Raw genomic sequence first — 16,272 nt, forward strand, 5'->3', positions numbered from 1 at the left:
CCAGTGTTAGGATATCTCCCATCCAAGTACTAACCAGGCCCGACCCTGCTTAGCTTCCGAGATCAGATGAGATCGGGCGCGTTCAGGGTGGTATGGCCGTAGACAGTGTTAGGATATCTTATAGGTTGCCAAAATAATTTCTAGCACTCTGAATCCTCCTGAAATATAATGGAATGAATCAAGATATCACAACAAAATTCCAGGCATATCAGGAAGAACAGGTTAATCGATGCCCAGTTTTATTGTCTTAAAAAAGGGGAGGGTGCTTATTTGAAAATACAGCTAAGTACATTCTTATCTATGATTATTTACATTCATATACTGAAAATATTTATTATTTGGACAAATCCTGTGATATGCCATTTGTTATAAAATGAAGTTCTTACAATGAGTATGAGTAATTTATCCTTTTCAGATAATGGAAGAATGTATCAAATCTTCATTTATGTTCCAAACATTAAAAAAAAAAAAAAATCAAAATCAAAACTCTCAAGCCTGGAAAGCTATGAAAAAAGACCCACCACCCATAGCTCTGCTCCTCAGCACATCAACTTCTGCAAGGACACAGTATGTTTGCTGACTTTAAAATGTTTATTCTTTAAAAAATTAGTTGCTTTTTATACAGCTATACAAAGTTCTTAATGTTTCTTTGGCAATGGAATATAATGGAATTTTACAACTATATAAAAAAGTTACCTTTGCCTAAGAAACAGTATTTACTGTGTGTACATAGTTGACTGACAAAATTCTCTACCATCCAGCACCCTAATTAATTGACGAAATAAGCTACCTCAAAAGGGATATTACAGGATTTCCAAAAAGAAAGAAAGAGAGCAAGATATAGACACATACACACGCGCACGCACACATACATACACACAACCTTCTGTGGCTCAAAACACAGTATCACGGCCCTATCTGCAGGCAACTTACAATAATTGCCAAATACAATTTAGTGATAAGAAAAATCCTTTCAGTGATGAAAAAATACTTATTAAGTCCCATTGAAGTACTGCTGTAGTTTAACTATACATAAGAAATTACTTAACCTTCTGCTATTCCAAATATATTTAATGCTCATTTTTTAAGATGAGCCTTCCCCCCTCAAAAGTAACTGCATTATATCTTTGAAATTAAGCAGAAAAACAAACAAACAAACAAAAACCCAGTGCTGGTGACAAATATACAGCAAATTCACTTCTTCATTCTTCTCAAAGACTGAAACCAATTCTCAGGACCATGAAGAGCTAGAAATTCACCTATTTTCAAAGACTTCTTTGTAGACTATGCAGCAACTTTGTTGTCTTTCTAAAAAGGAAAAAAAAATTAGCTCATGTTTCAAACTATTGGTTTAGAAATAGTACTTCTAATTTACTTAAGTGTATTTCTCATTACTTTCAAATATGCCCTCTTTTCCCTTTCATGTATAAATCCATTTCACTAATTTCCAGGAAACATTTTACACCTTCTACACCCAGCAGTAGCTCATTACTTGTTAACTGCATTTTCTATAGTAGAGGTTACAGCAGTGGTGGTGTGGTGTGGGCTGGTTCTAGCGAGAAGGCCCCTAAGATACAGGCATACCTCACTATCTTTGCTTGCATCTTAGTAATTTTTAAACACAATGATAAACTTAAACCTTCAACTTAGCAGTCAAAATCATCAAATACAATTGACAACATACTCTGGAAAAGGATTAATAAAATCCTGAAGTCTCTGATGTCTTTACTGAGCAATAAAATATCCAGACAGTAAAATAACATTTCTCTCCCAGGTTTCATGCCAGGAGAAAGCAATGATTTAGAAATTCATTTTAAAAGGATAACTTTTAAGTTCAAAATAAGTTCTGATAATCAGAGTTGACTGGGTGATTTTTAAAAAGTAACCAGGGAAAAAACAAAAGTCTCAAGGAGCCTTTAGCTTTCCAATGAGGCTAAACCTAATCAAAAGGCCTTTACATAACACCAGAGCCAGGGGCTACTATTTTCCTCAGGACTAACTGTTATCATATACCTGATTTTTACTGCTGATTCTCATCCTGACTGTTAGAAATACATTATTTCCAATGTTAAAGACTTAACTTTATCTGTGTATATAGCACCAAACCACTTGCACAATGTCATTAAATTGGAATACATATAGCATGGTATAAATTGGTGCAGAAAGGAATAAACTGAAGATAATCCCACCCCACAATCTCCCACCAAAGTGAACCTTCACATGCCCCAACTTTATTTATTTATTTTTTTTACCTTTCAGAAAGTTGTACGATCAATCCAGACCTATTTTAGGGTCCAAAAGCTGTGGTTTTCTGAAAGGTAAAAAAAAGAAAGAAAGAGGGAGAGAGGAGAGAGGGGTAGAGGGATACAGAGAAGTAGAGGGAAAGAGAGGAGAAAATGAAAGGGGGAAAGGGAGAGAGAGTACCATGCTAAGTCATTTGGGTTACCTCTTTGTTTCTGGACCCTATCTGAAGAAACAGACTCAAACAGAAGGTAATCTGTCTCACCTACCATGGTGGCTTACTTAACCTCTGTAGCAGCAGCAGCAGCAGCAGCAGCATATAAAATAGGAGCTAACTATATTCTTACTACAAACCCAAACTAATCTCCTCAGCCCCCACCCCCACAAAGCACCACAGGACCAACCTTATTAACACAATTTTATGTTTCTAACATTATCCTCAAGGAAAACTGGACTAGAAGTCAAAGAGAGTAAGTTTTGGCTTTACTAGTTTGTACCTAGATCACGAGAGTTAACCTCTCTGCGTTGTTGGTTTCCTAACTATCTACTGGGGGCAGGGTGAGAGAGAGTTTAGAGTTCAGCTGGTATTTTTAAGGAGTTCTAAAAATCTACAATCCTACCTTGCCTATGTTTTCATTCAACAACCAGACTTGCTTATGCGCACCTCAAAACTAACGATTCATGCCAACAGAGCACAGAGAAGTCAACGCATTACATGAAGGCTGCTGTAAATGCCAATAACCTCCGTTTCTCTGAGAAGATTCAGATGTAGTTTTAGAAAGGAGTTTAATCCTTAAAGGTGAATTTTCTTCCTTTAATAGTGATCAATCACTATTTCCGCCTCTAAAGGTGCCAGGTGGTATGATTTAGAAGGTGGAGAATGTGGAGGTCAGGGCTCTCATGCCAGATGTAAGGGTCATTTAACTTTGGAATGGACAAACAAGGACTAATCACACTGATGGACCTCCTACCTTACTCAAGGCTGAAGTAGTGTATTACTAATCAACATGATGAGCACTTACTTTAAGCCCACTACGGTTCCATGTCTGCTGGTGAAAATTAAAGTAAAATACACGTTTACTAACGTCAAGAGGCTTGTATGCAGCTGGAAATGCGGAACAAAAATACATGAAATATGGAACATGAGTGTATTTAAAACGTGTACCGATGAAAGCAGATCCACAGGAGTCAGAAAAGGAAGAAATCAGTGCAGGAAGAGAAGTTTCCAAGGACAGAGCAAACCTTGGAGAAGACTGTGAAAGATGTGAAACTTGACTTTTAGCTGTGTCTCTCTCCCCACTGGACTAAAACACCAACAAGGCTGGGACTGCACCCATCTTGCTTACCATTAATATCCAGCACAGTGCATGCTATACATGAAGACTTCATTATATTTGGTCAACAAAATGAGGTTAAAGTTGGAATCAAGGACAGTGTGTATAAGCACTGACCACGAGTCAACTTGCTTGAACCAAACACCTTAAAGCACAATGAGAAACGGGGCTGGATATTATAGCAGTGGGATCCGCACAGAGTAAGAAGAGCAGGCAGTACAATGTCACGTTAGAACCTTACCACCAGGGCAACATCTAGGGCTCAGTCAATCTATCATGCCTTGAAACACCCAAACAGAGGCTGGACTATTTGTCAAGGATACACTAATGTGGATAAAGACTCATGCAGACAACTTCTACGATGAATTCTAGTTCTGCAACGTGTGAGACAGGGGATTTCACTGGGGGCTTAAATTTGATGAACAGAGACAGAGCTACAAAAGTCTAAATTAATAAATGCGTGTACCATGCACACAGCAGTTATTTAAAGATTTACTGATGACCATTTAGATAATGAGAAATAACTGTCCAATCTCAGAGATGAGATGACAGCTGCTGCTTCAAATGTATGAGGAATTATCATGGAGGAGTATGTATATTCTGTGTGTTTATAAGGCTAGAGTTAAACTAAGAATGAAGATAAAAGGGGAAAGATCTTACACTGTGGAATCCTACTAATTGAACTACCCCTGGGGTAGGATGGATGCTTTTAGAAGTAAGCTGGCAGCCCCTAAAGGGATACTTCAGGAGCTCTGACTTCTCAGATGCTTTATAACTCTGAGACCTTAATGACCAGGAGCTCTGACTTCTCAGATGCTTTATAACTCTGAGACCTTAATGATCTTTAAAATGTGTATTTGACAAAGACCTGTACCCCTGGGACTCATAATAGATTATATGTTAATAAAACATTTAAAAAAATGTGTATTTGATAAAAGCGTAACTCTGTTTCCAAAAATGTAAAAACCGAGGGCCTGAAAGATTTAACGAGGCAACTGAAGTCACAGTGGCAACAACCACTAGAATTCTCATCAGGATCCGAGTTTAAAGTAAGCATTCTTTTCCTCAAGACAAGTTGACTCCATGTGGTCTTCAACAAGGAGCTGTCACAGGTTCTTCAACAGATAGCTGATCTGCCTAAACTGAGGGAAAGAGACCGAACGTCTGCAAACCTATCAGAGGGTTACTACGGTGGAGGGCAGGGATAGCAAATAGGAACAAATGCGGTAGTGTGGAAAGGGGCTATACTGCACTGTCAGCTAGTGAGGGTGCTGGGCGGGGGGAAGCCAAGAAGATGGTAAGGTCATTTTAAAGAAGGTCAAAGGACATAAAGCAGATAAAGATGGAGAGATGCAGGTAGAAGCACATAAGGTCCCAGCTAAAAACTGGGACCTTAAAAGCTATGTATCAACAAGCTCATAAGAGGAGGAGGAAAGAAAGGGGACGGGAGGGAGATAAGGTCAAGAAAGAAGGGGGCAGAAGAGCAAACACAAACATGAGCATAAAAGCTTTTATTTTTTTAAAGATTTTATTTATTTAGTTAGAGAGAGAGAAAACATGAGAGGGGGAAGGGTCAGAGGGAGAAGCAGACCCCCCATGGAGTGGGACGCCCAATGCAGGACTTGGTCCCGTGGACTCTGGGATCATGACCAGTGCTAAAGGCAGATGCTTAACCGACTGAGCCACTTAGGCACCCGGAGCATGAAAGCTTTTAAGGAGCAAACTGAACATTCTAGGCAGAAGGAATGGGTGAAAAGGTCCTGAGATAAGAATAAGTTTGGCACTGAACAAGAGCAAGAAGGTGATCCACATATCTGCAGCAGAGTGAGTAAAGAAAAGGGGAGTCCCAATGGCAAAAAGGACAAGAGCCAGTACAAGACTTCTGAATTGGAGAAGCATATCATGAAGTGTTTACAGGCTGTGTTGAGGAACATATGTTATTACATTATTCTTAAAGACCTTATATTAAAAAAATTTATTTTTTAGTAATCTCTACACCCAACATGGAACTCAAAGTTACAACCCCAAGATCAAGAGTTGCATGCTCTACCAAGTGAGCCAGCGGGTGCCCTGGAACACGTGTTATTTTTAAGAAGAAAAAGACAAAAATGCCCTAAAAATAACAGTATTTTTGAAAACTAGAAGGGCTAGTGGGTGGTTATCTGTGTCAAATACTTCAGGAGGGTTAAGGGCAAAAATCTGTGAAAAGGCTACTGACCAATGGCAAGGGCAGTAGTAAGAATAACAGTGACAAGCAGTGGGCATTCTGTAACTCCTAAGACATAGTCTCCCAGCTAGAATGGAAATTTTGCAAGTTTTATGTCCTGTAGCTGTACTAGGCCACCATGGCTGGACAGCCTGAGCTAGTGACTTGAAGCTAATTTTCAGTGTCAGATGATATAATATCAGAGGTGTCAGAATTAACAGACCAGAACCCAAAGCCACTAATATCGATTCTTCAAGGGGGAATCTCAACAACGGGCAGTTTCAAATAATGGACAATAAAATTCCTGCAAGCAGGTCTTTTTGTTTCCAGCTGCCCTTTGTAATTCCTAGTAGATCTCTTTACAAGGGGATTTTGGTCTATTCTGTGATTACATAACCTTCCTCTCTGCTGAACCTAAAAATCAATAAACTAGGAGAGTGACTCTGACTTCATCTACAGACTCCTTTTAGTAAATTAACTATACATATAAACATACTATACAGAGCTACATAGTTTTCTAGCAGCAGTTCTCAAATGCCAATATATCACAATATTTTCAAAATCAAGGTAAAAGAAGAAAACCAGGGAAAATGCAGTTGAATTTTCCATAAAACTAAATTAAGAGCACTGACTCAGGAACAAACTTACGAGGCTCATGAGTGTACAGCATCACTTACTAGCTGACCTCGAACAAGGTATTTAATATCTCTATACCTATTTCTTCTTCTGTAAAATGGTGGTAAGAACTATCTTTAAAGAGTTCATGTGAGATTTAAGTGAGTTAATATGTGAAAAACATTTAGAACAATGTCTAACACATGCAAAATACTATATAAATGTTGGCTGCTATGGATGCTTTCCAGTTTGGAGAATGTCCTTCCTAGACTCTTTACACACTTTGTAGCATAAAATAAAGGTGATATGATATAGTCTTTTTGGGTATTTCTTTAATAATCCCCCACGGCCTCCCCCCCCCCAAAAAGGAAAAAAACCCTAAATCACTTTCTAATATTTTGGGGGGGATAATTTTACTAGTCCATGAAATCTAAAACCATGGTTTTATATTAAAAAAAAAAAAAAAGCCCCTCCCACCCCTATCTTGTAGTTCTATCTCTTACTTCCTCCAATTGAAAAGAAAGCAGTTAAAAACTTTGGACCCACTAGCCAAGAAGTTACTGCTCCTTAAAATTATATAAACAACTTAATCCCGACTACTGAACAAATTGGAAGTTATACAAATGGCTTAAAAATATTCACGCAAAATAAATAAAAGTAAACCATTTTGAATTTCATAAAACTGCATGCTAACCCCAAACCATGTAATACTTACCCTGTATTCAAAATCTGCAAACTCCCTGCCCCCACGACCTCCTCTGAATCCACCACGAAAGCCTCGAGGGGTGGTGAAGGTACCACCTCTGCCACCACCACGCCCTCGGCCACCACGGAAACCAAGACCTCCTCTGCCTCTGTACCCGCCACGGCCACGGTTTGGACGAAGTGGGATTCCAAATGTCTCAGCATTTAATCTTCTTTCTTCAGCCCAGGTTGGTCTCCGTTCTCTGTTATAAGAACAAACAGTCTCTAGTGTATTGGGTTTAAGAACATTTTCCAGGAAAACTATGCGGCACACTAATTTCCAAATTAAGAATAAATAAATCCTCAAGAGAAAATACAAATAAGCACCTTATCTAAGTCGTCACAAACTGTCCATGGCAGGATGTTCCCATACTATTGTTAAACATCACGTGAAAATATGACCAGTACTAGTTTCTTTGAAATATAGCTGATGAAACAAACATAACAGCCTCCAATATAATGGGAATTCAAATACAGTAGGCTTGGCAAATGACTGCACCTCCCCTCAGCCCCAGTGTGAGAGAGGAGGACTAAGCCAAGAAAGGAACTGTCTCAGGAAGCTAGGAGAAGGAAAGTAGGTCCCAGTGTGCTGGGAAAGTTAAAGTTTCTAGTATCCTCCTAGCCCAGTCCCTGGAACTGATGTCAGAAGCTACTGCTGCTGTCCTATGGCTGTACAATCCCAGGACTAAGATCAGATCATCACCCTCCCCATGTTTACACTGAAGTACACAACTGCCACCAGGTGGCACCAAACTACCATTCGGAGAAGGAAAATTTGGGATGGGTAGCAAAAATTCTAGAACTCCTGCTATGCTGGCTCCTTTAATTAAGTAGACAATTTTCTGGAACCACATTTGCTACAATATGGCCAACTTTTACTATATTAGCAAACTTCAGAGTAACATTAGCATTTTTGGCCATGGCTTCATTTGAACTACAGTGTAGAGGAGTAAGTAAAGGCCTTACTTAAGATGTTAGATGAATGCTTTTGGTTTAATCACTAATTTTCAAATGTGAATGCATTTCTAAACAAAAGTATATGGTTATTTCTTCTTCACGAGGAGTAATATCATTGAAAATTTAAGTAGATTATTTTCTTCTGGCAAAACAAAACACTAAATAATTGTAGTCCTTAGATATTTTTAAGTATACATTAAACTTAGTGAATTTATAGGAAATCATTTGATACTTCAACCTCCTAAGAGTATAAGAGAAGCTTAAAAGACAGTACCTATTATCATCACAAGAAATATTATCAAAGAAGGATTTGGTTTTGTCATAGTAGCAATTAGGGCCAAGAGGATCTTCTTCATCTGCATTTCCTTCACTGTTTTGGGTATCAACTCCTGAGTCTCCTTTATCTTCACCATTTACAGGTTTCTCCTGCTTCTCAAGTTTATCTTCTAATGAGAAACAAGTACATACCAGAAAGTCAAGATTTATATTAAACATCCACAATTCATAAGCCAAATAAGAATATTTTCTGAGTAGAAAAATAAACTCACCTTTCAACTTAAGTTTATTATGAAATTCTCTGTCTATTTCCTCCTTGTTAAATTGTGCATTTGCACTTTCAAAGTCAAAGTCTTTCTCAAATTTCATTGGACCATCTCGTCGAATACCAAATCGTCCCCTGCCACCTCGATGACCCCCACGCCCTCTCCTTGGAGCTGAAGGAGCACCTGGAACTATGTCAATAAAGAAAGAATAAACTGGTTTAAGACAGAAGCTATTACTATGGTCTTATTAAATGGACAATAACAAAAATGCTTTTTAAAAGTCTCTATACACATTACTACATTAGTAGTTTTTCTAAAAATGAAATGGAGTGCCTGGGAGGCTCAGTTGGTCAAGTATCTGACTCTTGGGTTTTGGCTCAGGTTATGATCTCATGGGTTGTGAGATCAAGCCCCACGTCAGGCTCCACGCTCTGCAGGGAGTCTGCTTTAACATCTCCCTGTCCTTCCCCCACACTCACACACGAGCTTTCTCTTTAAATAAACAAATCCTTAAAAAATTTTTTTCTAAAAAGGAAAAAGAAATGAAATTTCACTAACCTAATACACTGTGAACTGAGAACAGCACACATGAAATTTATACTTATGGGGCCCAAACGCATACATGTTTTTCAGAGTGCATAACCAAACTGTTTTGAAGACTTCTACAGTAAATTACTGTCATACTCCTTAAGGGAAGGGCTCTGCTCTGCTTACAGTTCTAATTCCTGCAAAGTGCTGAACATACAGTGGGTTCTCAAAATTTAGGAAGTCTTCTATGAAAGGATCACAGGAACCAAGATTTGGAATAAAAAAATAAATGAACACTAATAAGCACAAGTATCACAGATATACACACAAAAGCATCACCAGGTGTCAACCACTCCAACCACTTCCTCTTTCATCTTTCTTGTCTCCCTCTAAATGACTTCGTACTATTCAAGTCTGCCTGTATCTATTCCTTGTCAAATGTGCTAACAAGATTTATGAAATATGATAAAGGAATACCAAAATAGCATAAATTACAATAAAAACTTGAGAACCCAATTATCCAACACAAGAGGAAGTGTTAAGAAAAAAAAAGAGGAATATGGAAGAGTGGTACATGTTCTGTTAACAGAAACAGAGCACAAAGGAATATAAATTCAGTGATTATACTTTTTTTTTTTATTTATTTATTTATTTATTTTTTTTTTAAAGATTTTATTTATTTATCCGACAGAGAGAGATCACAAGTAAGCAGAGAGGCAGGCAGAGAGAGGAGGAAGCAGGCTCCTGGCTGAGCAGAGAGCCCGATGCGGGGCTCGATCCCAGGACCCCGGGATCATGACCTGAGCCGAAGGCAGAGGCATTAACCCACTGAGCCACCCAGGCGCCCCCAGTGATTATACTTAAGCGAAATGTTTAATACACAGTGACAAAGATCAGAAAGTGACTACACGGTAACAGATAGGTTATGTTCAGTGTTTGCTGAAGTTTTGCAAACTGCCCACGTTTGAAAAAACAAACCACAAAAACCCATAGCAGCATATCCAGACACTTAAAACTAGGTAAGCAGGATGTTTAAAACATTCAACTTCACTATTAAAAACACCCTAGCCACAAGCCAGGAAGTAAATATAGCACAATCTTTCCGTCTAAAAAAAAAAAAAAAAAAGTTTAAGTGTATATTATGTTTGTAAAATCGTTCAGGAAAAAAAAGTCTGAAAGAATAGTCACTGTTCTGTTAATGAACCTCTGGGGGATGAATTTTGAAGTGCACTGAAAGGTACTTTACTTATTACTCTATACGTTAAATGATGGTAGTATGACAATTATCTTATTATTATTATATTTTTTGACAAATTATCTTATTTTAAGAGAGAAGTTGTCTCTTCTCCAAAATACAAAAAGTTGAAATATAGGAAATCAAACCAAAACCCCCAAATTCCATGGCACGTAGCACATATAAAAACGTACACAGCAATGTACAGGAGAAATTCAGTATTCATTTTCTGAAATTAAGTGAAAGATCACTTTCTAATTACCTAAACAAGGTAATTACACCTTGCCTTTATTTTTTAATTTGGACATTTTAAATCATAAATTTATCTTTGGTAAGATGTTTTGATAAATGCATCTGGGGATAAATGTTATAGATTACAAAACACAAAGTGTACAGTTTTATTAACTCAATAATCATGAAAGAAAATAAAAGTTCTTGAACAATTACTTAAAGGACAAAAAGCTCAGGGCTTAAATAATTATAATGAGAACACCTCAAACCTTCAAGGTACAGATAAATCCACTCCTAAAAGCACAGAAAACAATGAAAACAATTTTATAATGTTAACCTGAAACTGACAAACATAAAACAACACAAAAGACAGTACTAAAGAGGAAATCACTCAACAATGCAAATGTAAGTGTATAAATCTTGGTGGCAGGTAAATTCAATATACTGAAAGACAAATGTGTCCCATCAAGTAGAGTTCATTCCAGAAATGTAATGGTGATTTTAAAAAAACTTTTATTTTAAAACATTTAGATAAAAAAAATTGAAAAAATAGTACAGAGTGGTCCTATATGCCCATTATCTAGCTTCCCCTCTAACAATAATATTTTAATTACTGTACATTACTAAAACCAGAAAGCTGACACCAGAACAATATAACTATACTATAAACCTCACTCAGATTTCAGGTTTGTTTGTTTTTTTAAAGATTTTATTTATTTATTTGACAGAGATCACAAGTAAACAGAGGGGCAGGCAGAGAGAGAAGAGGAAGCACACTTCCTGCTCTGCAGAGAGCCCAATGCAGGGCTCGATCCCAGGACCCCAGGATCATGACCGGAGCCAAAGGCAGAGGCTTTAACCCACTGAGTCACCCAGGCACCCCAGATTTCAACAGTTTTGGAGATATTAATTTTCTAGTATATCTTTATATATAGTTCTATAACATTTTGCTACATGTATACATCTGTACCACTACTACCATAATCAAGATAAAGAAATGCTCTGCTACAACAATGAAACTCCCCAGCACTACTCCCAGGATGACTCCCCAGTGCTATTCCCCAGTGAAACTCCAAGCTTTCATTTTGCCTTTTTTTTAAAGATTTTATTTATTTATTTGACAGAGAGCGAGCTAGCTCACAAGTAGACAGAGAGACAGGCAGAGAGAGAGAGGGGAAGCAGACTCCCTGCTGAGCAGAGCCCGATGCGGGACTCGATCCCAGAACCCTGAGATCATGACCCAAGTCGAAGGCAGAGGCTTAACCCACTGAGCCAGCCAGTGTCCCCATTTTGTTTTTTAAAAATTTATTTGAGAGAGAGGGAGAGCGAAAATCTTAGGTAGACTCCCTGCTGAGCACAGAGCCTGACATGGGGCTTGACTCCACAATCCCTAAGATCATGAGCTAAGCTGAAATCAAGAGCTGAACGCTTAATCCACTGAGTCACCCAGATAACCCCGCAGGCTTTCTTTCTTTTTTGTTTAAATTTTGTTTATTTATTTGACACAGAGAGAGAGAGAGAGAGATATCACAAGGAGGCAGAGCAGCAGGCAGAGAGAGGGGGAAACAGGCTTCCTGCTGAGCAGAGAGCTTGATGCAGGCTGCAATCCCAGGACCCTGAGATCACGACATGAACTGAAGGCAGAGAGGCCTAAAACCACTGAGGCACCCAGGTGCCCCAGGCTTTCATTTTTTAATAGTAATTATGCATCAAATGTTCTTTTTAATTGAGAAGCACAGAATATGGCTTTCAGATTCAAGTAACTTACCTATTTGTCTCTTGCTATCATTTCTGAGTTGCTCATTTTCTGGTCTTGAAACTTTGTGTACTTCAGCTATAAAAGACATACAAAGTCAGGAATGAGCTCAGGACACAAAATTAAAAACTTTAAGTTCAAAATGGGAAAAACAAAGGAACCCAAAATAAAAGCAAAAAATCTATACCCCCACCACCATCACTACTTTGAGTCAAGTTGGAAAGACTGAACATTCTATCAAGTTCAGTTTAAACCTTCTAGGATCATTCACATACAGTAAATCTTTTCAATGAAAAATAAGGTGAATGGAAAATGTTGATCAGTCAATCAATGAATAGTAAATAGCTAAAGTTCTACCTCGCCTGTGCTCTTGATTCTCTATTGCTTTTTGGCTGGTAGATGGTAAAGGCCTGGTTGGTACAGGGCTCCTTCTCCCAACAGGTGCTGGAGCAGGTAAGTGGGCCGAGGCGGTCTGTACTGCTTGTTCCATGGTTGGGCTTTTTCTCAAAGGGTCTAACTGAGGGCTTGAACGACCTAAAACGTAACCAAAAGATAAGAAACTACCCTATCCTCTGGGGATTTCAAAATAATCTAGACCCTCAAAAAAACAAAAAGAAAAAAAAAAATTCTCCAGTTTTATTTCTATCAGTTTAAATCCTTAGCACAAATCTGAATTCATCTGTTTATTAGACCAGAGTTTAAAACTGGTTATTTTAAGTGGGCTGGGTCACTAGGCTAGTAGAGAAACACTGAAAAACAAAACAAAACAAAAAAACAAAAACCTTAAAACCCCCAACAACCAACCAACCAACCAACCAACCAACCAACCAACCAATGGAACTTTATCTGTATTTCTACCTGGTGCAGTAAGATTTAAGTAAAATTTCCAAAAACTGTTGCCTGGGCAAGATGTCCCAGGAATATTATCAAAGATCATGTTTTATGCAGGTAGGATGCAGGTTTTTCCCAATAATGACAACCCCAAGATTATACTGACACTTAAGCCATTATTTCCAGAGGCTGTAACCTAAAATTTTTAGTACTTTCTGAAGAGATGTCTGAAGTGGTACTTTTATATTTATAAGTACTATCTCCATTGCATTTCCATTATGAAGGAAGTAAAGAATCAGAAAGTTAGACAGGTGAAGTCCTTCAATACCCTAGGGGCCTTGGGAAAATCATGCATCAGTATTCAAAGGCTAGCAACAAATACACCCTTCAGATAATAACAAAGTCGCTATATTCATTTCTGGTCATTTGAAAGATCTTTTGGAAGCTTCTGGTTATTTGAGTTGTGCACTCACAAATTCCATTTTCCCTTTTTTTGAGGTCAGAGCCTGGTCACAGCATGGACAGAAGAATGTAGTATCAGAGGCTCCCATCACCTTTTGTCTCTCTGTTTGCTGTAAATCTCTGCTCAAGGTGCTCTCTTGTCCCATGATACTGTATGGGATGTTTTGCTTAAGAAGATTATGTTCATTTCATGGAAAAAAAATTCCAAGTATGTGGCAAATGTTACTACCCACCAGTGCATCTCACAGGCTCCAAACACTGGTGAACTGGTGAGTGCTTATAACACACTGGTTATTGTGCACCAAATGCTTCAGGGACCATTTATTAGTAATTTCCCCAAGTTTATGGTTATCTAAAGTATGGAATTACAAATGTGTATCACCATTTCCAGCCATTAATTCCAAAGCTGACTCTACCACGAAGACAAACAGTGCAATGTTCCCATTGATTACAACAGGAATCATGGTGGTTTGTAGAAGTTCTGGCCTATGAGAAAAGATTTTGTGATCATTTATCACCTTATACAGGAATTTACTTATAAAACAACTGATAAGTTTTTTGGAAAGCCTACTGTTCAATTTTACAATATTACATTAAATGATTTTATACATTTTTCTTAAAAAAAAAAAAAAAAAAAAAAGACTTATCAGAGTGAGAGCATGAGCAGCAGGGAGGGGCAGAGGGAGAGAGATAAGCAGACTCCCTTGCTTATTAGCAGAGAGCCCAAAGTGGGGCTTGATCCCAGGACCGTGGGGTCATGACCTGAGCCGAAGACAGACACTTAACTGAATGAGCCACCCAGGCATCCCTATCTTATACTCTAAAACTTGTCTCACTGAGGCTTTTGAGAAAAGAATCCTGTGACCCACAAGTGTTGCAGAACCACAAGTGAAGGGGTGTTCACAGCAAGCAAGGTCTGCTCTGTACTTTTTTTTTTTTTTTTTAAGATTTTATTTATTAGAGGAGAGAGAGAAAGCATTTGTGCACACAAGCAGGGGTAGTGGCAGGCAGCAGGAGAAACAGATCTCCACTGAGCAAGGCGCCCAATGTGGGACTCTTGGGATCATGATCTGAGCCTAAGGCCCACTGAGCCACCCAGGTGTTGCCTGCTGTGTACTTTCAAAACCTTTGTGACTGAAGTCTTCTAGTCATACTGTCAGCTGTGTTATCCACAGGGAAATACAGATAATGCTAGACACACCATTTGGGAATAAACCCAGAAGCTGGTTTCAGCATAATAAAAACAGCCCACTCATCTGCACATTCTTACCAGTTCAAAGAAAACTCTATGTATTTTAATTTTGTAAAGTTGGTAAGTTTTCATTGATGAAACTTAAATGCAGAGTTCCAGGCTTTCTCTGTCACAGGTTTATATAAATATATTTCTTTCTTATAATATGTACTTCAAAAATTTTTAAATACTTGAATCTATTTTATTTTAGTCCTAAATATGAGGGAAGAAATCTAGATCGAATATTTTTCCCACATTATCAGACAATTGTCTATCCCAACATTACTTACTGGATAGCCAGCTTTCCTCTACTAATTTAAGAATATCTTTATCATTTATCAATCACTTATTTATATTTGGAACTATTTCTGACTTTTATTCCTGCCTTGCTTTATGCATACTTTATTATCAAGTAGGTAAGCCCTATGTCATTACTTTTATTTGAAAAATGTCTAACTATATGTCCACGTTCATTTTTAGGACTGTGTATCTCTTTTATTAAGTTCTCCTACTATTCTATTTGGATTTATTAAGAGTATAGTAAATTTAATGAAGAGACACAAGGTCTTCCTAATACTAAATCTTTGTATCTAGGAATAAGATCTGTTTCTATGATTACCTGTGACTTCTTTTATGTCCCTCTACTACATTTTGTATTTTCTACAGAGGTTTGCCGTATCTGTTATGTATTTTTATTTCCATTACATAATCAGTGGGTTAGGTTTTAGAACAACTATTGCTTTTTATGTGTGTAACTTTATAGTCTACCTCTAATTTCAGTTTTAGTTAATTCTCAATTCCAAGTAGAAAGTCATAGCACTGCCAAATAATACTAATTCCAGTATTTATGCCTGTTTCATTTTCATGTGATTAAACTAAAAGTTTCAGAATGATGCTGAGTAGTAATGATAACAGGCATCCTGACTTATGATTTTTTTTTTTTAAAGATTTTATTTATTTATTTGAGAGAGAGACAGTGAGAGAGAGCATGAGCGAGGAGAAGGTCAGAGGGAGAAGCAGACTCCCCGTGGAGCTGGGAGCCTGATGCGGGACTCGATCCCGGGACTCCGGGATCATGACCTGAGCCGAAGGCAGTCGTCCAACCAACTGAGCCACCCAGGCGTCCCTGACTTATGATTTTAATAAGTGCTTCAATATTAAGGTTAATGTTCACCACCGATTAAAATAGTTAACATCTACTAAGCAGGAGCACTTACTTACATACATTTTGCATACATTTTTTAACATGTAATTCTCACAGTAAGTTACTTACCAATAAAGCCCCATTTTATTTTATTCTTATTTATTTTTTCAAGGTTTTATTTATTTACTTAAGAGAGAGTATGAACGTGAGTAGGGT

At 37.8% G+C, this 16,272-nt stretch overlaps 1 protein-coding gene across 4 annotated transcripts in view; it reads right to left on the reverse strand.

Annotated features, from left to right (window-relative positions):
* Positions 1-208: 208 nt before the first annotated feature.
* LSM14A (LSM14A mRNA processing body assembly factor) overlaps positions 209-16,272 on the reverse strand; it is a 56,067-nt gene continuing 40,003 nt past the window's right edge. Inside the window, exons 5-11 of one of the 4 annotated variants that reach the window (XM_032323473.1) lie at positions 12,746-12,922; positions 12,401-12,466; positions 8,646-8,828; positions 8,372-8,543; positions 7,112-7,343; positions 2,253-2,311; positions 209-1,308 (exon numbers count right to left, since the gene is read on the reverse strand). In XM_032323473.1, coding sequence (XP_032179364.1) covers positions 2,288-2,311; positions 7,112-7,343; positions 8,372-8,543; positions 8,646-8,828; positions 12,401-12,466; positions 12,746-12,922 — 854 coding nt within the window. In that variant the 3' untranslated portion in view covers positions 209-1,308; positions 2,253-2,287. Of the gene's footprint in view, positions 1,309-2,252; positions 2,312-4,492; positions 4,713-7,111; positions 7,344-8,371; positions 8,544-8,645; positions 8,829-12,400; positions 12,467-12,745; positions 12,923-16,272 lie in introns of those variants that run through there. The other 3 variants (XM_032323474.1, XM_032323472.1, XM_032323475.1) reach the window with 3 other exon arrangements.

This window comes from Mustela erminea, chromosome 19 (genome assembly GCF_009829155.1).
Source record: "Mustela erminea isolate mMusErm1 chromosome 19, mMusErm1.Pri, whole genome shotgun sequence".
NCBI lineage: Eukaryota > Metazoa > Chordata > Mammalia > Carnivora > Mustelidae > Mustela > Mustela erminea.